Raw genomic sequence first — 21,058 nt, forward strand, 5'->3', positions numbered from 1 at the left:
ATGATGCAGTCTGAGCTTTGGAGCTCAGACAAGCACATGGTTCTACATTGCTGGAAGAATGATGATGAGAGAGCAAAAAGGAAGAGGAAGTGCCCACACCCTCAACAAACGGGGCACAGTGGGAGTGTCTTTCAGAGTTCCTTCTAGGAACCATACAGGAAAACACACAGAGGGCTTCAGCTCCTGTCATTTGCCTATCTAGCAAACATGCACTGTTGGTTTCGCTGCATGGTAAATATCCCACACTTCACAGGCGGGTGGCAGTCCCCTCACAGAGCAGAGCACATCATCCACAGGAGAGGCAAGGAAAGTCCGCCTTCTCATTCACCTCTCACCATGCCCAGTCACGCTATCTTTCACCAGGACTTCAGCGCCAACTCTCTGTTTCCATGGGGACAAGTAAGCAGGGGCATGATGACAGAAGAGGAAGCAGAGGGAGGAAGAGGCCTCATGGCATTCTATGTAGTCTTACAAAAATATAAATGCTAGTCTTTACACAATATAGGCAAACATTTTCTGATGTCCCCCTTGTGATCCCAAACAGAAGAACGGCTCTTTACTTGAGCCGTGAGTCTTCTGCATCCTTATCTCGGCAACTCATAAATCTTGAGGCCTGCTTGGCTCGTCTCCCAGGCTAATTAGCCTGCCGGACTTCAAAGACTATGCCGCGGCAGCAGAAAAGCCTTGCTTTCGCTTTTCCCCACATACCTCACAGTCTTTGCAGTCTTACTCTCCTGTAAGTGCCGTGAATCTGGGCCCATAACCTGTTGTTGGGATACTGCCAGGGAGACAAAGGCCATCATGCCTCCACATCGATTCTGGATGATCCATCAATCTCCTGTAGAACAGTATCAGTCAATTAGCGACACAAGCCTCAGAAACAGCTGTCCACATTCCAAGGACTGGTGCACGCCCTTTGCAGAGTTCGCACAACGAAAGATGCACTCAGGAGAGCATATTTACAACTTTATTCAGTGTTGGTCAGAACAAAGATAAACATGACTGCCTGCCTGCGTGTCCAGGCAAAGAGAGAAAAACAACAGCTATATACAAAAACAGAAACTTCCTGTGAGCCAGAAGTGCGCAGGCTGTGACACAACAACCTGCCCCCTTTTTAAGGTGGAACGGAAATATCCTAACAGTACTACCTCCCCCCCCCCATCTCCTAGGCCCTGTGGAGGGGCATGCAGTGGCTGCATTTGGCCCCCAGGTCAGCGATTCCCCACTCCTGGTATAGATCACTCAAGGCCTCCATAGTTTCCCAATTTTCTCTCTCCTTTGGCTTCCCTTACTCAGCCAAATGAACAGCTTGGTGATTTTAGAAAGAAATTGTGAATCATTTCCCAGAAAGCCTTAATCTTCGGGCACGTCCACCAAAGGTGAAAAAACGTACCTTCAGTTTCTTTACATTTCCAACACTTATTATCAGGCAAATGATAGATTTTTGCAAGCTTGACTGGGGTCATGTACCACCTATAAATCATTTTCATAATATTCTCTCTTAAGGCATTACATGCCGTAAATTTTATACTGGTGGTCCACAACTGTTCCCAGTCAGCAAACATAATGTTATGACCAATGTCTTGTGCCCACTTAATCATGACTGATTTAACTGTTTCATCTTGTGTATTCCATTTCAGCAACAAGTTGTACATTCTTGACAGATTCTTAGTATTGGGTTCTAACAATTCTGTTTCTAATTTTGATTTCTCCACCTGGAAGCCAATTTTCCTGTCCAGTTTGTAAACCTCCATTATTTGGTAATAATGGAGCCAATCTCGTACTTTAAACTTCAATTTCTCATAACTCTGTAATTTCAGTTTATCTCCCTCTTGTTCCAAAATTTCCCAATATTTTGGCCATTTGGCCTCCATATTGAGCTTTTTCACGGCTTTTGCCTCCATTGGCGACAACCAACTTGGGGTTTTATTTTCCAGCAAATCCTTGTATCTAATCCAAACATTATATAATGCTTTCCTGACAATATGATTTTTAAAAGCTTTATGAGCTTTAACCTTGTCATACCATATATATGCATGCCATCCGAATACATTATTAAAACCTTCCAAGTCCAAAATATCTGTATTCTCCAGAAGTAGCCAATCTTTCATCCAGCAGAAAGCTGCCAATTCATAGTACAGTTTTAAGTCCGGCAGGGCAAACCCCCCTCTTTCCTTTGCATCAGTTAAAATTTTAAATTTTATTCTGGGTTTTTTGCCCTGCCAGACAAACTTCGAGATATCTTTCTGCCACCTCTTGAAGCAATCCATCTTGTCCACAATTTGCAATGTTTGGAATAAGAACAACATTCTCGGCAATACATTCATCTTAATAACAGCGATTCGGCCTAACAAGGAAAGCTTCAAACTTGACCATATTTCTAGATCTTTTTTTTTACCTCTGCCCAACATTTCTCATAATTGTCTTTAAATAAATTCACATTCTTAGATGTCATATTAATCCCCAAGTATTTCACCTTCTTAACCACAATTAACCCTGTTTCATTCTGGAACCTCTCCCTTTCAGTAACTGTTAAATTTTTCTCCAATACCTTGGTTTTTTGTTTATTCAACTTAAATCCTGCAACTTGACCAAATTCTTGAATTAATTCTAAAACCCTTTTCATACTAGTTTCTGGCTCTTGTAAAGTAAGTACCAAGTCATCTGCGAAGGCCCTCAATTTGTACTGTTTAGCTCCGACCTGTACCCCTTTAACCAGCTGGTCTCTCCTAATCATATTTAGCAAAACCTCCAGGACTGATATAAAAAGTAATGGGGAAATTGGGCACCCCTGTCGTGTCCCTTTTTCTATTTTAAATTCTTCCGTTATCACATTATTTACGATTAATTTAGCCTTTTGTTCTGAATATATTGCACCCATACCATTCTCAAATCCTTGGCCTACCCCCATCCCATGTAGATTCTTCTTCATAAAACTCCAAGAGATATTGTCAAAGGCTTTCTCCGCATCCACAAATATCAGTACTGCTTTAGTGTTTATGTTCACTTCTAATAATTCCAAAATGTCTATTATATTCCTCACGTTATCTGACAAATGTCTTCTTGGGAGAAAGCCCGCTTGGTCCTTATGAATCTCTTCCACCAATACTTTTTTCAATCTTTTTGCCAAAATGTCTGCAAAAATTTTGTAATCCACATTGAGTAATGATATAGGGTGGTAGTTCTTAAGCTGAGTCTTTTCAGTCTCTGTTTTCGGTATGAGTGTGATATAAGCTTCTTTCCACAGTTCTGGTGCTTTTTCCCCCTCTAAAATTTCATTGCAGACTTCCTTCAGAGGTTGTAATAACCACTCCTTCAAGGCTTTGTAATATCTGGAAGTCAGCCCATCTGGTCCTGGAGATTTGCCCAGTTGCATATTTTGAATGGCACCTTCTATCTCTTGTTCAGTTATTTTCTGATTCAGATCTATTTTACTTTGATGAGAAATTTTTTGTAATCCATATTTCTTTAGAAACTCATCTATGTCCCCTTCTTTCTGCGGCCCTTGCGAGTATAGTTTTTTAAAATAACTCTGGAAGCAGTTTCTAATCTCATTTGGCTTATAAATGTTCTTTCCTTCAACCTCTAAGCTTGTAACCGTATTTAATTTTTGCCTTTTCTTCAATTGCCAAGCCAGGAGTTTACCACATTTATCTGCAGATTCAAATGTCCTTTGTCTCATTTGTTTAATCTTCCATTCTATTTCTTGATTCATCAATTCCATATATTGTGTCTGATATAACTTGATTTCTCTCAAAATCCCTTGGGACTTTGGTTTAGATCTTAGCTTCTTTTCTCCTTCTTTTATCTTTTCCAAAATCTTATCTGTAGTGGTTGGGAGTTACTCGTGCGTAATCCTGCCCTGTTTGAGCATTGGATTGCCTGGTTAAACCCTCCGGACTGCACAGCCCATCTCAGCGTGGCTGCCCTTAGTCACTCGTAGAATCTGTCTGTGGGCGTTTCTTAAAGCGCTGCCAACATAAGAGCTGTTTGACGCCCAAGCGTCTCCGCCTCTCACTGCGCGGTAGTCTCCTGCGCAGGGTGGGCGTGGGCAGTGGGGTGCCTGGGCTCTCCTCACTAACTTCCAACGAAGAGTCCTGGAGCCCCTGCACCTCCCTGTCCCGTTGCTCTCCTGGATCCCTGGTGTTACACTTATTCCCTTCTCCTTCTTCCCAGCTGAGTCTCCCCCTAGCGCTGGGACCTTCTCCTGCAGAATCAGAGACCCTCTCCTTCTCCCATGCCTCTGATGTCAGTTCCCTGACATTATCCTTTTTCTCATTTTGGCTTCTCTTCTTTATTGTATTTTGTTGTATCAAAAATCCTTGCATAACAGCTTTACTTGCGTCCCAGATTACTCTTTTTTCAACATCTGTCTTCAAATTTATTTCAAAATAGTCTCTCAAAGTTTTTGGGGCCTTTTTGTAAACCTCTTCGTCTCTAAATAAGGTGTCATTCATCCTCCATCTGAAGGAACCAGCTGTTGTTAACTTCATCTCCATCTTTACAGCATTATGGTCGGAGCACGTTTTTGGGCAGATTTCCACTCTCTTTATCTTTGGTGCCATCCCACTAGTAACCCATATATGGTCAATTCTAGTCCATGTCATCATAGCTTCAGAAAAGAAAGTTCCCTCTCTCGAGAGAGGGTTCTTTGCTCTCCAAATATCAATCAAGTCCATGTTTTCAGTCATTTCAAAGAAAGTCTTTGGTAGTCTTCCATCTTTAGAGACTACCAGTCTCTGTGCTTTGTCCATATTTGTAGATACTACTCCGTTCATGTCCCCCATCAAAATTAAGTTGTAATCCAAATAATCCAGTAAGGTCTCATGCAACTTCTTAAAGAATTCAGATTTCCCCTCATTTGGTGCATAAATTCCCACAATCAGAAATTTTTCTCCTTGTACTTGAATTTCAATTGCCAAAAATCTTCCTTCTTCATCTTTAAACATCAATTTCGGTACTAATTTTTCTTTTGCATAAATCACAACTCCTCTTTTCTTGACTTTATCAGAGGAGATAAATTCTTGTCCTAATTTTTTATTAATAAGTAATTTTCTGTGTAACCTCGTCACATGTGTTTCTTGTAAACAAATCAAGTCCAATTGTTCTTTTTTCAATATATGAAACACTTTTTCCCTCTTTCGCGGAAGGTTCAAACCGTTACAATTCCAGCTTAGAAGTTGCAGAGCCATCTTGCCGTTATTTACTTTCCCCTCCTACTGCTCCGAGTAGTTGTTTGTCGTCCGTCGGCGGTTTCAGTCCAAATGATAAATTTAGAATGTCTGTTATTTCCTTTACTGCTGGGGTTGGTTCCGCTTCAACCACTTCTTTCAGAAGATCTTCTCCGTTGTCTCGTAGAAATTGATCCTTGTCACTCACTGATTTTATTCTTGTTTTCCTTCCCTTGTATTTAAAAGATAGGCCTTGAGGAAATTCCCACCTGAAGGGTATTCTGTTCTTTCTCAGTAGGTCAACCAGGTCTTTGTAGTAAGTTCTTGCATCCAAAATATACTTAGGCATGTCCTTAAAGATCTCCACAAAGGAATTTTCAATTTCCAAAGTTCTTTGAAAATGCAGTTTCAATATTTTGTCTCTTCTTTTGATCTTAAAGTTATCAGACAGTCCCTTGGCTTCTTTCTGTTTTGTCTTCTGCCCAATCTAAAAGCAGCCACTTTCTTAAATTCTTCCTTCTCTAGCTCCTGTTGCCAAAAGTCCAAAAAATCTTTTGTAAGGAAGTCCACCAAGTTATCCTTCTCACTTTCCGGCACCGCTCTTATTCTCAAATTCCCTCTTTTCTTTGCAATTCAAGCATAGACAAAGCCAACTCATGATCTTCTAACTTTTTGAAGACTGGCGTTATCTTTTCCTGGGTAGCATCTGCAGTAACCGTAGCTTCTTCTGCAATCTTTCAAGTTGTGGCTGATTCTTCTAATAATTTTTCAATAGTCTGAGTATTTGAATTCACCTTCTTCCCCAGATCATTAATGCTTTTCGTATTCAGGTCAAGTTTTGCTGAGACCTCTGCCAATTGTTTACTAGATTCCGCAGCTTGTTTTGTCAAAAATTCCAAAGACTCGTTTATTTTGCAGAGAGCTTGTGCCACAGGGTCAGATGACATAATTATTGTTTTTGTCTGTCCAGTTGCAGCTGTTACTGTGCCTGAGACCGAGGCTCTTCACTGGTGTGAAGTTTTAATCTTATAATGTTTGCCGGATCTAGTAGTTCTCTCATCTGCCATAACACTCTCACTCCCAGCCAAGGTCGTTCCCACATCTGTAGATTGTTTTCAAATGGAAGTTTCCAATGACTTAACTATTGTAGTCCACTTTGCAACTGTTTCAACAATATCCTCTAGGGGGACAGATCTCCAAAACTTTTACAACAAAATGTCTCTTTAAAAAAGTCCTCAATGTCTCCAAAAGGGTCTATTATAACAGTTCCCAGATATGTTTCAAAAACTTAAGAGTCCAGTAATTAAGTATCTTTCACAAAATCTTAACAAAGTGACAGTTCTCTATTAGGCTTCCCTATCCAGGCAGACCGTTCCCAGGGCTTTGAAACAGCGGATAAAATTTTTCCGATGGTTCCTTTTCATGCAGGTATCAAAAGTCCACCTCCCCCCCCCTCTGCTGCTGCATGTAAGAGGGGGATTTCAATTCTAATGTCAAGTTCACTTGTTTTCCGAATAATCCTTCTCAAATTACAGCTTTGCACTTTCTTTGCTTTGTACTTTCTGCAGTCCGGAAAGGCAGACTTCCTTATTTTATGCCTTTCCTGTTTCCGGCCAAATCATCTTTAAATTAACTTTAAATTCCAATAGATCTTTAAATCCTACTCACGGGTAGTTCTTTTCAGTCCAAATTTCAGAAAGGAATCAGCACTCTCCGACAATGGCGACGTGGCTTCGCTCCACAGGCTTGGGTGACGACTCTCAGCACCGCGCCACACACCCGCAGCCGCTCCGGAGCATTTAAAAAGGCTCCATCGCGGTTTGGGGGGGTGCAAAGGTGCCCGCAGAGTCTCCTTGCTCACAGGCTTCCGCGCCTGTGATTTTTGTGGGTCCCCGCTTCGCCGTAGCGGTCAGACCCGAACTCGCGGAGCAGACTCCCTCCGGAGCTTGGAGGGAAATCCGCCATTGATCGCTGGCGCCGACCGGAAGTCTGTAACCAATTTATTTTAAAGAACAAGTGGACCAATACTTTAACCCCAAAATAAGTGCATTTAATGGGACAGAAGAAATCTAGATCATGAGTCACTGTGCATTTTATTACTGTACAACAATGGAAACTGGAAAGACACTTGTCTCCCCTTACAAAAAATAAATAAATTTGTGATTCTGACTATCAGAGAAATCTGGCAAAATTGCCTGGACTTCTGGAAATCTAATCCAATTTCACTGCTGAGCTTTGAATTCTGGTGTCACCTGATGGGGCTTCACTTCCTGGGTGGTGAAATTGACGGTGCCACAGGTTAAAGGGGGGACATGTCCTTGGAGCCCTGGGAAGGGGGAAGAGATTGATTTACCCCAAATGCAACTGCATTTAATGGAAATGAGGAGATCTGAGTCACCGTGCATTTTATTACTATACCAAAAAGGAAACTGTGGACAGACATTTGTCCCCCTTTCAAAAAAAGTTCATGCTGTCAGGGAAACTGCCTTGGCTTCCAGAAACCTAATCCAATTTCAGTGCTGTAACCTGATGGGACTTCTTTCCCCACATCCAGGATGGTGAAACTGACGCTGGCACAGATTAGGAGGGACGTGTCCTTGGAGTTATTGGAAGGGGGAAGAGATTTAATTGCTTTTCAACACTGTGCTTTATATTATGGTATAGCACAATTAGAATTCTGGCAATTTGTTGCACTGCCCTGAATCCATTGTTCCTGGGTGCTGGCAAAGTGCTCTTTGCAATCCTCTATAAATTCCTCCCACTAAGCCTCAAGGTTCCTTGCTCAGCCCAGTGCTGTTCTCGAACTCCTTCTTGGCTCTTGAGCTCTCTAGAATGATGAAGACACTCCTGATCTCCTGCCTCCTCTTGACCCTTCTGAATCCAGGTGAGCAGAACCACAGCTGCTGGGCAGTTCATCATGTTTCCAGGAAGGAATTAAGGGGGGGCATCAGCCATTAAAGCAGGATGAGAAAGGAACAAGGACTTGTGCTTCCTTTGAAAGGGAGAGGAATAAAGCATATGGTCAAGCTACAAGGGCTCCTCAATCATAGATAGTTTATTCCCAATGTTTATATTTGTTTTTATTTAACCAAATACATACTGAGAGGTGCAGTATCCCCAAGTCCATTGGGGGAGCAATGGGGGCAGTTGCCCACTCTTGGATAAACCAGAATCCTAGGTTTCATCTACAACAAAGAGTATGTTTCTTGAACTTTTTTCCTGTCTACTTCCCTCATCGTCCACTCAAATACTGCCCTTTCCTCCTAAAACTTTGTTCTCAATAATATTTATTTTACCAAATGCATACAGAGGTGTAGCATCCCCAAGTACATTGGGGGAGCAAAAGAGGCAGTAGTTCACTCTTCAATAAACCAGAATCCTAGCTTAAATTTAAAGCAGTGGTGTCCAAACTTTTTTCAAAGAGGGCCAGATTTGATGAAGAGAAAAGCCGTGGGGGCTGACCAAAGGGCCAACCAAAGTTGTTAACCTTTTATTTCGGAGCGGAATTATTCTGCCGCACTCCATGCAATCTTTTAGTTTGCTGGTGTTACACACCACCCCAATCTCTGAGTGGAGTCAGGTTCCAGGGGTACCAGATGTGCTTACCAGAGTCAGTCATGTTTGCTGGTGCTGATGGGAGTTGTAGTGCAACAACTTCGGGAGGGTTAAAGGTTTCCCCACACCTTCTCTACTGGTCCTCTCCCTCAGCCTGCAGGAGCCATCTTGGACAATCATTCTCTGGTCTATACAAGGCCCACCCCTATTCACAGAGTTTAAGATCTACTGAAGGAATATATATAGGAAGCATAATGTAGATGAACAATGGTCCATCTAATCTAGCCTCTTGTTCTTGCCATGGGTCCTATGGGAAGCCCGTAAGAAAGATCTGAGTGCAACAGCTCCCTTTCTGCAGTTCCCAGTAACAAGTATTCAGACAAATAGTGCCTCCAATGTTGCAGGAAAAAATATATCAATAGAGGATGGTAAACATGAATTTATCCAGTCCACTTTTGAAGCTATCGAAGCCTTTGCTGTCACTCGCAAGATGGTGTTTGGAGCAGAAAGTGTTGTGTTCATGTACCTTGACACAGACCTATTCCTCCTACACAGTTACTAAAGTTTTCTAAACCCATTTTCCCCCTGTCTGCAGTGGCATCTCTGACATGTGAGTCTTGTTTCAATGAAGGAAAAGATTGCAAAAATGCCACCATTGAGGAGTGTGACGACTCCAGTGACCAGTCCTGCTTCTCTTCCCCTGGAGTTGGTAAACTGTGTAAGTGAGAAGAACTTTCAACCTCTTTGATCACCAAAACGTACACCCCCTGACTCACTTTCAAAGGCCATATCTTAGCCACAAGCCACGGAACATGACTTTTCATAAAGTAGTGTTCTAGGTTATGCATTGCCTGTAGGAGCAAGGAAGAAATTAAAGTCAGTTCATATTTAAAGGTACATTTACTCAATTGGCAGAGCAAAACAAAGCCATCCTTCAGAATCTGCCCTTCTTCCATTTTTGCAATTCAGTTGTTCAGCCATGTAATCAATAGACAAATGCACATACTTGGGTAAAGTGTGCATATAAGAACCTACAACAAAATCAAGCAACAATCACCTAATTCATAAGAAGAGCTAAAAATAAAGATAGAAAAGATGGATATCAGTAACAGCAACAAAACAAGCCAAACAATACCCCAACCCAGGGGTCTGCAACCTTTAAGACAAAAAGAGCCACTTGGACCCGTTTCCGAAGAAAAAAACAACTGGGAGCCGCAAAACCATTGCGACATTTAAAACAAATATATCTCCAGAGCCGCGATCTGACAGCGGGCAGGAAGGTGACGTCGGAACGGTGCGTGACTAACGCACGCACTGCCCCATGCGACGTTACAGCCAGTACAGCGCCCGCCACAGTAGGGAGTGTCGGAGCGCACAATGCGCCTCCTCCCCTCGCTAGTATCCGCCCCGGAACCACGGCAAAGGTGTAAAAGAGCCACATGCGGCTCCGGAGCCGCGGGTTGCAGACCCCTGCCCCAACCCAAGTGTCGGTTCAGCAGCCTCAGCTTTTGTAGTTGGAGTCAGTCTGTGTTGTTCCTATCTCCCAGGCCAAGTGAAAAATGACATGAAAGGCAGAGAGCTAGTCCGCCAGGATTCACAGCCAATATGGTCAACAAATATCCCACCCCCACCCCACCCCCACGGGGGAAACCATAACTGCTTAAATCATTATGACCCTGCACATAGGGCCTAAGAGTGAAAATAACATTCACACGAAATGTTGATGGGGGTGAGAGTTGGAAACTGATATGAAAATGTGGAGAAATGAACTTAAAATAAGAAACCAAGAGAAACTGACACTGACATATTGCCCTTTCCTAATTGCCTGTGGTAAATGCTCCCTTTATTAGCTCCAGCATCGACTCTCATTGGTCCAGTTACAGGGTGGATTTATTTCAATCAAATCAATTTCAATCATGATTTAAATCACTAGTCATTAAGACTTAATATTTACAATGAGATGAAGGTTTCGTTTTTGGAATAATAAATTTTCAGAGTAGTTTTTACAGTTATATCAAAAATTACTGATTTGGTTATACTATTAGAAATACATTCACAGATAATTATGAAATTTTTGTGAGGTTTAATAAATTAACTATATTTGGATAACTTTTCTGCTGTACTTTACTGAAAGGAGAAAAATAATCATTTCATTAGTAACAATCTATACAATTTATTTAACTAAAACAATAGCATTATAGCATATGTATCCATGTTTGTTAAATGATGTGGTTAAATGATTTTTAAAGAAATACCTTGGAAGCAGTTATAGCACACATGAAAAACTTAAAACAAATCCTTATTTCCTGATGAGGATAGCCTTTGGACTATAATGTAACTTAAATAGAAAACTATCTTTAGAAAGATTTTTCCACCAACAGCATTTTTTTATATAAAAAAAAAACATTTTAAATTTTAAAAGTCCAATTTAAATTTTAAAAATTCTGATTTAAATTTAAAAATCTGATTATTTTGATTTTTTAAAAAATAATAATTGATTTTAATCCACCCTGTCCAGTTACCTGGGCAGCCACAAAACTTATTTCATTGATGAATCCCTTCCCATGAAGCCTCCTGAACTGATCCCATTCAGTAAGGAGAAGGGTGGTAGAAACCTCTGGACAGCCAAATGTTCTCCATTCCTGACTCACATACAACAAATAGATATAACTGGATAAATCTCTTTCTGCTCCAAGCAGGGCCTGCTCAAGACAACTGGATACCTGAGGCAAACCATAAAATGTTCCCCACCCTGCAGACCCAGAAGAAAGGGTGACTGAAGATTTGGCCTGGGCGATTTATTGATATTTCGCCCCAGGACCGGTATGAGGGGCAGACCGTGATGACAGCTTCACTCAGTAGTAAATCGGTGGGGAAAACCCTGCCTATCCTGAGTCCCTCTGCCTCCAGCAAGCAGCACACTGAGGAAAAATAAAACAAGCTGCAGCCTGGAACTGGAGGCAGAGGGACTCAGGACGGGTGGCAGTTTCATTAAAGATCTATCGCTGAGTGAAATCACCATCATGGTCTGTCTCTGGTACCAGCAGTGGGAGAAACAAGCTACATGATGAGGCTTATAAAGGTTATTCCTCCCTCCCTCCCTCCTTAAACTGCTTGGGTTAAGAGCACACCACTACCCTCGCCTCAGCCAAGCAATTTTGCAGAAACCCCAAATCACCAATGGCTCACATGAGCCAATAGTGGGTCGGGGACTCAGTTAAAGTGCTCCCCCTCCCCAGCTGCAAGTGCCTGGGTGGAGTGCAGGCTCTTGGCTGCCACCTGGCTGCCTTTTTCAGCACAGGAGGAAAGACGGAGCCCACTCTGCCAGTCGAAGGCAGCCAAGCAGTGCAGGCAGCCCTGCAAGGGATAGGTAGGGTGGCTTTGCAACCTGAGCTTTGCAAATGAGCACTCCACAAGGAAAGAGGCAGTGTTCCTGCACGGGCACCAGCGAGGCGGACGGAGCCTCCGAGGTGGTATTTGCTAAAATGCATAGAGCTCAAGATAAGGTATATTGGAAATGTTGGAAATGTAAGGAGAGGGAAGGGAACTTCTTCCATATGTGGTGGATGTGTCCTAAGATTAAAGCTTACTGGGATGTGATATATAATGAACTGAAAAAGATTTTCAATAATAATTTTAGTAAAAAAAACCTAGAGGCTTTTTTATTAGAGATAATAGGTGAAAAAATTCCCCAAAAGACATAAATATATTTATGTATGCTACCACGGCAGAAGGGATATATTAGCCCAGAAATGGAAGCAGCAGGAACTTCCAACGTTGGAAGAATGACAAAGATGATTGAATACGCCGAGCTGGCGAGACTGACGGGAGAAATCCGAAACCAGCGAGACAAAGTGTTTGAAAAGGACTGGAGTAAATTTGTACAATATATGAATGAACATTACAAACATTTTAAAACATTTACAGGATTGATTTAAAATATTTTGTTAGGTTATGATTTGATACCTGTATATAAATATTAGAAGTAAGTCTTTTAAGTATGGAGGTAAGTAAACAGGGTGATTTAGAAATGAGAAGATAAAAGTGATTGCATATGGAAGTCAGGGAGGGGGATGGGAGGAGGTCAATGCTCAATTTGAGCAAACATATATGTGATGAGGAAATTTTATTTGGTTGTTATAAAGGAAAAAAGAAATTTCAATAAACATTATATTAAAAAAGAAAAGGATTGAGCTCCAAGGTCCCTGCATCGAAAAACAGAGACATGGGGTGGCTCAAATGGGGGAGAGGAACTGACGAGGAGGTGGCAGATCTTGCCTCCAAGGATCACACCACAGCTTCAAAGGCAGCAGCATTAGGCAATACTTTTCTTGGTGGTCAGATCACCTGCCCCTCTGGATCCTGCCACATAAGGTGATCGTCAATCCTTGCCTCATGGGTGGACCAGCCCTATCTCCAGGTCTAGTTATTCCCTTTTCCAATTCTTTCTTTTATAGCACTTTTGGGGTCAACAATGGTTCTCAAGTCCTGCATCAATACAGAGTTGTGTGATGCAAACTATTCCAGTGTCTCCATAACCTCATCAATATACTTGCGCAGCAAGCTCTCCTGCTGCAAGACAGATATGTGCAACAGCGGACCTCCTGAAAGTAAGTATCATCATCAGGAAAGATGATCTCTAAAAACTCAAGTAATGACAGAGGTCAAAGAAAGACAAACAACTTTTTGGCAGTATCCAGGGAGGAGCCACTGACAGAGGGAACAAGCAGGGAAGCATTGGAGCCATAGTATGGGGGTGGGGGGAACTAATAGAACAAAACCCAGAATCACAATAAGAAGATTATTAGAACAACATGCAGCATCTATTAGCAAAAATTACAAGGGGGCATCACAGTTTTACCTTAGTCCTAGAAACACCCCTCCCATAATGTTACGCACAGTTCCTCTCCTGCAGCAGCTTCTGGTATTTACATCCTATGCTTTCCTCCAAAACGCTTGAGCTCCCGCTCACCATTTTAGCCTCAAAATATACAGTGAAATAGGTTACACTGAGAGATGGTTCCTGGCCCCAGGCCACTCAGCAAGTGTCAGGGCTACAGTAGAATTTGAACCCTGATCTCCTAGATTCTAGTCCAACCCTCTAACCACTACACTTCACTGGTTCCTTGGTTTCCCAGAATTCTAGCCCCCAAACCTAGAGTGACCCATTTTCTTTGATGCATTTGCACTTGTAGAGATATTTTTAGTGGGACAGGCCTCTGTCCTTCTTGTATGGGAAGGAACTGATTTCTTTTAAGTTTGCATTCAGGGAATTAATATCTTCAGGTTAAAGCAAATGCTAAGAAAGATGTATTAGATGCAATGGGCTCCAGTGCGACCTAATTACTAAGCTATAGAGGAACACTATCTACACAAAGAGGAGAACAACCAGGTGGTGCAAAAAATAAAAAGATTTTTAAAAAAATACATTTGTTGCTCCAGTCACTTTTGCAACAGGCCCTGCCACTGGCATGTGGCCCTGAGCAGCTTGACCTGAAGGAAATGTGGCCCTCACTAAAACAATTAATACGAAGGTTCCATCTTTAAGCCCCGGCTAGGCTCCTGGCGTACACCAGCTGCTGACGCAGGCCTGTATCACCATCCTTTTCAAACAAGAGACAGAAGCTAGAGTTGGGATTTGAACCAAGAACCTCAAAGCTGGCTTAGTGAGCTACCATGAATTGCATACTGAGACCCTCAGGTGCAGAGGAAGATAGGAGTAACAGAACACCAGTCCTGCTGTTTCTTGGCTTGGTATCCAATAGTTTGTTCACAGGCTGCAATAATGGATGTTTTTAGCTTGATCCAGTGTACCTTGATCTTATCAGGGAATTCTGAAAGCAGACTCCTTAAGAGTCATTTGGAAGCAATCCCACTTAATGGGATCTTGAAGGACTTGAGTGTTCATTTTGTGCCTTGGTTTCCTTCCTTGAAGCCGGCGTTAAGGTATAATTCGATAGCCACCGTGGAGTGTATTAGTCGGTGATCTGTCCAGCAGTTGTCGGTACTCGTCATAGCTCCGGTAAGGAGCACATCATGGCGATCTTTAGCACAGACGATGACGTAGTCTAAGAGGTGCCAGTGGTTTGATCAAGGATGCCACCATGAAGTTTAAAATTAATTTTTCTGTCAAAAGAGTGTGTTGGTAATAACAAGGTTGTGCGCTGCATATATTGTCAAAAGTAAGATTCTGTTCTGTTGCTGTTTTCAATTCCTTCTTTTCCAGTAGTCCCAGGCCACAGATCGAAATCTCGCCCAACCCCTGCATTAAAATCACCCAGGAGGATGAGTTTATTTTTCTTATAGTTTCTGAGAGTAAAATTTTTCTTTAATGCCTTCATCAGCATCCAGTGTTGGTGCATAAGTGCTTATAATGGAAGCCTGTTGGTTTTTGGTGAGCTTTATTTAGGAGGTTGAGAGTCACTCAATATTACCGTTAGAGACTTCTGACAGGAACTTCACAAGATCATTTTTGATAGCTAAGCCTACCCCATGTATCAGATGTTCTTGTTACAGAAGAAAGTGTAGCCTCCTTTTCCTTCTACTCAACTGCCTCGTTCCTTGAGTCAGAACGACTGAATCTGTATCCACTGCCCATGACTAAGGACTTCCACATTTCACGATCCTGCCCCATTACCATTTGCCAATCGCCATGGGACTTTTTGGGTTTCGGATGGGTTTTTGGAAGACGCCTGTGTGTGAATTTGTTTTATGTGTGTAGATCAGTGCATGCTGACCAAGGCACAATCTTCGCAGTAGGGCTCTGTTCCGATGGCATGAGTAGTCACAATGAACCGGTAAATTCCTATCTGCTGCAGCCTTCATCTGTCTTCACAGCTGTTCTAACATACCGCTTGTAATCATCAACCTGTTCTGCCATTGAGGACTTTTTGGGATCATTCTTTCTCTAGCTCCTTCCCTTTGACCTTACTGCCTTGGGTGACCCTGCTGGGAGTACGAGATTCCCGATGGCTTCGCTCACTCAAGTCATAGGAACATGCAAACCAACTCACCACAACAAGGTGATGATCCAGCGAGTGAGAAAGCAGTATGATACCTCTGGATTGGCCAGCCCTCCTACAAACATCCGCAACATGGGTTCCTGCCTTCGCCACAGAACAGGGCTTTCTAAAAGGATCTTTGCATTATTTAACAACATAGCATAGTAAAAGAAAGACTGCAGATACAACAAAACCCAAAACCATGTATCAATAACAAGATTACAGTGGTGCCTCACAAGACGAAAAGAATCCGTTCTGTGATTCTCTTCATCTAGCGTTTTTTTCGTCTTGCGAAGGAGGCCCATTGACGGATTAGCGGATTAGCGCTATTAGCGCTATTAGCAGCTTTTAGCAGCTTTTAGCCGCTTATCTGCTGATCAGATCAGCTGATAAGCGGCTTAGCGGCTTAGAAAAAGGGGGGGAGGGGGGAAAACCAGCAGGAACTCGCAAGACATTGTTGTCTTGCGAAGCAAGCCCATAGGAAATCTGCTTTGCGAAGCACCTCCAAAACGGAAAACTCTTTCGTCTAGCGAGTTTTCCGTCTTGCGAGGCATTCGTCTTGCGGGGCACCACTGTAATTGAACAGCATGCAGCATCCATGAGCAAAAATTATAAGGGAGCTTCACAGTTTTACCTTAGTCCTAGAAACATTCCTTGCGTGATGCTACTCACAGTCCCTCTCCTGCAGCAGCTTCTGATACTTACATCCCTACTCTTTCCTCCAAAGAGCCCTCACGCTCTCCATTTTAGCCTCAAACACCCGTGTGAAATAAGTCTGGTCTCCTCCCACCCTTGTTTCTGATGTAGATGTTCACATTCCCGTGTACCTGATGTAGACCTTCACTCACCCCTCCTTCCTTGGTGGGAGGAGGCACCACTTTGTAGTTCTCCTTAGCATTCCCAACACCCTTGTGTAAGTTTTTATTGTAAACACTATAACAACACTAGGACAAAGAATTCTGGGAGTGGTAGATTTTTAAGGGTGTTGAGAGTTAATTGGAAAACTCCTATTCCCTTCACAGAACTATAGATCTGCAAAAAAATAGCTCTTATTAGCTGGCATTTTTTCTTAGGTGAAATCATGATTTTACCAAAACTAAGCACATGTTTTCCAAAAGTGATTTTTTAAGGATAAAAATACTAAGAGCTTTCTTTCTCTTTCCCGCTCTCAGGAAGAGGGCCATTTTGTAGAATTTTATCATCGTTTGTGTGCATCTGTGGCTGCCATTTTGTCTCTCAGAATGTCCCCCAATGCTGCTCAGTGCTAAGCCCAATTGCTTAAAGTGGTATCCCTTTGCTTGAAATGTATGCTGTGAATGTGGCCCCTGTCAGAAATCTCTTGCACCATGCCTTAATGTAGCCCTGGATGAATGGAGCATGGCTGAAGCACTCTGCTTGGAGAAGTGCTGGAAGGTGGTAGGCATCCATCTTGGAAGGAGTACAATTCCCACCCCTCACATACAGCAAGTTGTGGTTTGCATCTGCAAAAGAAATACATTGACTAACTGCAATGTTGGTGTGGTGTGATGATTGTTTTCCAGTGCCTGAGAGTGAGACGAGGGAGCCCAATGGGCTGAAGTGCCCGAGTTGCTTCTCCATCTTGTCAGACGATTGCGAGGGCTTGAAGACCGTCAGCTGCAGAAATGAGGAGGATCAATGCTTCTACATGGGGGGTCGCATAAAGTTCGGTGAGTCTTGTATGGTGGAGTGCAGCTAGGGCCCCATCTGTACTATGCATTTAAAGCAGTATCATGCCACTTTGAGCAGTCATGGCTTCCCCTAAAAGACGCTAGGATACTTTGTTTATTAAGGGTGCTGAAATTTATTAGGAGACCCACGTTGCCTTCACAGAGTGTGTGGGATGGGCAAGAGCCCAAGGAGGAGGGATGTGTGCACAGGGAGGTGGGAGGAGGAGGAGAATACAGGGAAGGGACTAGTGATTTCTGCGGTTCTTGTCTGGAACCCTGCGCCAGTTTATTCCATTTTTTTCCCCAGCAACACCTTAAAAACCCATTCAGATAGGCACATTCTCTATTCCCTTTTGCTGTTCATGCCAATGAGTTTTAAATGTTTTAATGGTTTTAACTGCTCATATAAATATTTCTTGTAACCCCCTAGCAGTTTTTACTGCAAACAAGCGGTATATAGATTTTGTTAAATAAAAATACATCTTAAAATTTGCACTTTAAATTGGAGGGGGGCAGGCTGGAGACCCACAGGCCCAGGGGCCAAAGGGATTCCTCTTGGACTCTTTCTCTCTGGCCCTTTGGATCCTACTTAGCCATACCTCCTCTCCCTAGGCCACACCCCTCACAAGCCCCACTTCATAGCCTACTTGTATGCTTTGGCCTGGCTGGATTGTTGCCCCTGAACTCTTGGTTACCTGGAGGGAGGACAGAGAGGGGAGTTTGAATGTATGTATAAAATAGCCTGCCGTGTAAAGGTTAATTTTACATATGTTTCCATTGGCCTGTGGACCTCCCAGAAGGTCACCCAGACTGGAAAACAGCTCTTGGGCTGAAAAAAGTTGCCCACCCTTCTGTTTGAGGGAGAGGGTTTTGGATTCCAAAAATATGTGTGTGGTTTTTTTCCCAACAGGAGGAAGCATCCTGATGGGCGCTGTCCGAGGCTGTGCAACAAGTAGTACGTGTGAATACAATCAGGGGTTGCTGGAGACTGATCTTGAATCATCAGGATTTAAGATCACTCAATTAGAGTGCACTGAAGCAATGAACGAGGATGCCACAGAAGACACCACCGCACAGCCTAGTGGTTGAAGAAGGGATAGTCTCATCCTGAGGACTCCCAGGCTTTCTTTCTAGAAGTCTAGAAGCTCCTCCTCAAAGACAGGTTGTATTTGACTTTCATGTGCAAATGAAATAATTGAATCATGTCAAAAATAAATATATATGGTTAATAATGTGTGTTGTGTTATTTTACCAAATGCAACATTTGTTGGGGAAAATAATACAGTGGTACCTCAGGTTAAGTACTTAATTCATTCTGGGGTCCGTACTTAACCTGAAACGGTTCTTAACCTGAAGCACCACATTAGCTAATGGGGTCTCCTGCTGCTGCTGCTGCTGCCGCTGCACCACCAGAGCACGATTTCTCTTCTCATCCTGAAGCAAAGTTCTTAACCCAAGGGACTATTTCTGGGTTAGCGGAATCTGTAACCTGAAGCATATGTAACCTGAAGCGTATATAACCCGAGGTACCACTGTAGTGCTTGGAGATGGGAGATAGCTTTGGCAGCGAGCAGGGGTGAAATCCCTGGCCAGACTTTCAGGTCCAATTTTAATCAATAATTAGTCGACTTTGGTGCATCCCATTTCTCCACTTAAGGTAAAATGGGGAGAAACAAGGAATGGAGAAGAAGAATGCAAGACATTGGGCTGCCTTGCTGTCAAGAGTGGTACAGTAGTACCTCTGGTTACCTACTTAATCCGTTCCGGAGGTCCGTTTTTAACCTGAAACTATTTTTAACCTGAAGCACCACTTTAGCTAATGGGGCCTCCCGCTGCTGCCGCGCCACCGCCACACGATTTCTTTTCTCCTCCTGAAGCAATGTTCTTAACCGGAGGTACTATTTCTGGGTTAGCAGAGTCTGTAACCTGAAGCATATGTAACCTGAAGCATATGTAACCCGAGGTACCACTGTATATCCCATTTCACCACTAGAGGTAAACCCTTCAAGTAGAGATGTGTATTGATGCTTGGAAAAGTTGTATTTATTAGTGTATCCCCTTGCTGCTTAAAAAGTCTTTCCTTTTTTCTCCCCCTTAAAATATCATATTTTTCGGCCCATAGGGCACACCTAGTTTTTTTGGGGGAAATAAAGAAAAAAAGTTTTGTCCCCCCCCCCCCAGGCGTGGGGCTGGGGCAGGGGAAGCCCGAGAACAGGCAGCTCTCCGCAAGCCGTGGGAGAGCTGCACAAAGTCGTGCAGCTCTCCCACAGCTTGCGGACAGCTTCCTGAAGCACACACATTTCCCCTTCATTTTTGGAGGGGGAAAAGTGTGTCCTATAGGGCGAAAAATACGGTAATAATCAAACATATTCTTGCTTTAAAAAGGTAAAGATAGCATCACTCACTCAGAATACTTGTTGAAGAGTAACAGATACAGCAGCTTTGTCCAGAGGGGCTTAAAATGGTGATCCATTTACAAAGACATACAGACACACAAGCTGATGGTGGAGTCTGAGCTTTGGGGCTCAGACAAGCACATGGTTCTACATTGCTGGAAGAATGATGATGAGAGAGCAAAAAGGAAGAGGAAGTGCCCACACCCTCAACAAACGGGGCACAGTGGGAGTGTCTTTCAGAGTTCCTTCTAGGACCCATACAGGAAAATACTCAGAGGGCTTCAGTCATGTGCCTATCTAGCAAACATGCAGTGTTGGTTTCGCTGCATGGTAAATATCCCACACTTCACAGGCGGGTGGCAGTCCCCTCAGAAGGCGGAGCACATCACCCACAGGAGAGGAAAGGAAAGTTCGCCTTCTCATTCACCTCTCACCTTGTGCACTTTCACCATGGGGGCCAGTAGGCAGGGGCATGTTGGCAGAAGAGGAAGCAGACAGAGGAGGAAGTGTCATGGGATTTTATGTAGTTCTACACAAAATGTTAATGCTAGTCTTCACACAATATATGCAAACATTTTCGTAGGTCCCCCTTGTGACCCCAAACCGAGAAACAATGCACCACCTGCACTCACACATGCTCTCCTGGACCCTGTGGAGAGGCAGGCAGCGGCTGCATATGGCCCACATGTCAGATGTTCCCCACTCCTGGTATAGATTACAAAAGGGCTCCATAATTTACCAGTTTTGTTTTTTCTTTCCTTTGGCTTCCCTTACTCAGACAAATGAGCAGCTTAGTGATTTTAGAAAGAAATTGTGAAACCATGTTTCTTCAGCAAGTACACTGTGAATCCACTCCTCTTCAGCAGGTACACTGGGTGAGCACCACTTTGAGGCAATCAAGATTTGGGCAAATGTTAGATTTCCCACAAGCTTCAACTGGCCATTGGTTACATCAGCCTGCTGAACCAGGCCAGCTGTTCCAGCTCCCTGTTGTCACAATGGCCAGCCAGATGCCTGTGCAAAGCCTAAAAGCAAGACTGGACAGCGACACCACTCGCCCCATTTCCAATTCCCAGCAACTGATTGGGAACTTGTGGAAATAAACTTGAGCACCTTGAATGTGACCTGGAAGCAAATTGGCAACCAGTGCCACTGTCTCAGCAACAGAGTGACACATGGCCAGTATGCTGCTGCTATAAGGAGTGTGGCTGTTGAGTTCTGCACTTGCTACAGCTTCTGGACCTGAT

General features: G+C 43.2%; 1 protein-coding gene across 1 annotated transcript; it reads left to right on the forward strand.

Annotated features, from left to right (window-relative positions):
- Positions 1-228: 228 nt before the first annotated feature.
- LOC310711156 (phospholipase A2 inhibitor gamma subunit B-like) lies at positions 229-18,572 on the forward strand (the record flags this gene model as incomplete). Its single annotated transcript, XM_083512624.1, has 6 exons — positions 229-399; positions 7,995-8,055; positions 9,322-9,444; positions 13,184-13,336; positions 17,269-17,415; positions 18,326-18,572. 6 exons carry the CDS (start codon positions 229-231, stop codon positions 18,502-18,504), a joined length of 834 nt encoding a protein of 277 aa, XP_083368750.1. The 3' UTR covers positions 18,505-18,572.
- Positions 18,573-21,058: the final 2,486 nt, after the last annotated feature.

This window comes from Podarcis liolepis, assembly GCF_965112155.1.
Source record: "Podarcis liolepis genome assembly, chromosome: 7".
Classification (NCBI taxonomy): domain Eukaryota; kingdom Metazoa; phylum Chordata; class Lepidosauria; order Squamata; family Lacertidae; genus Podarcis; species Podarcis liolepis.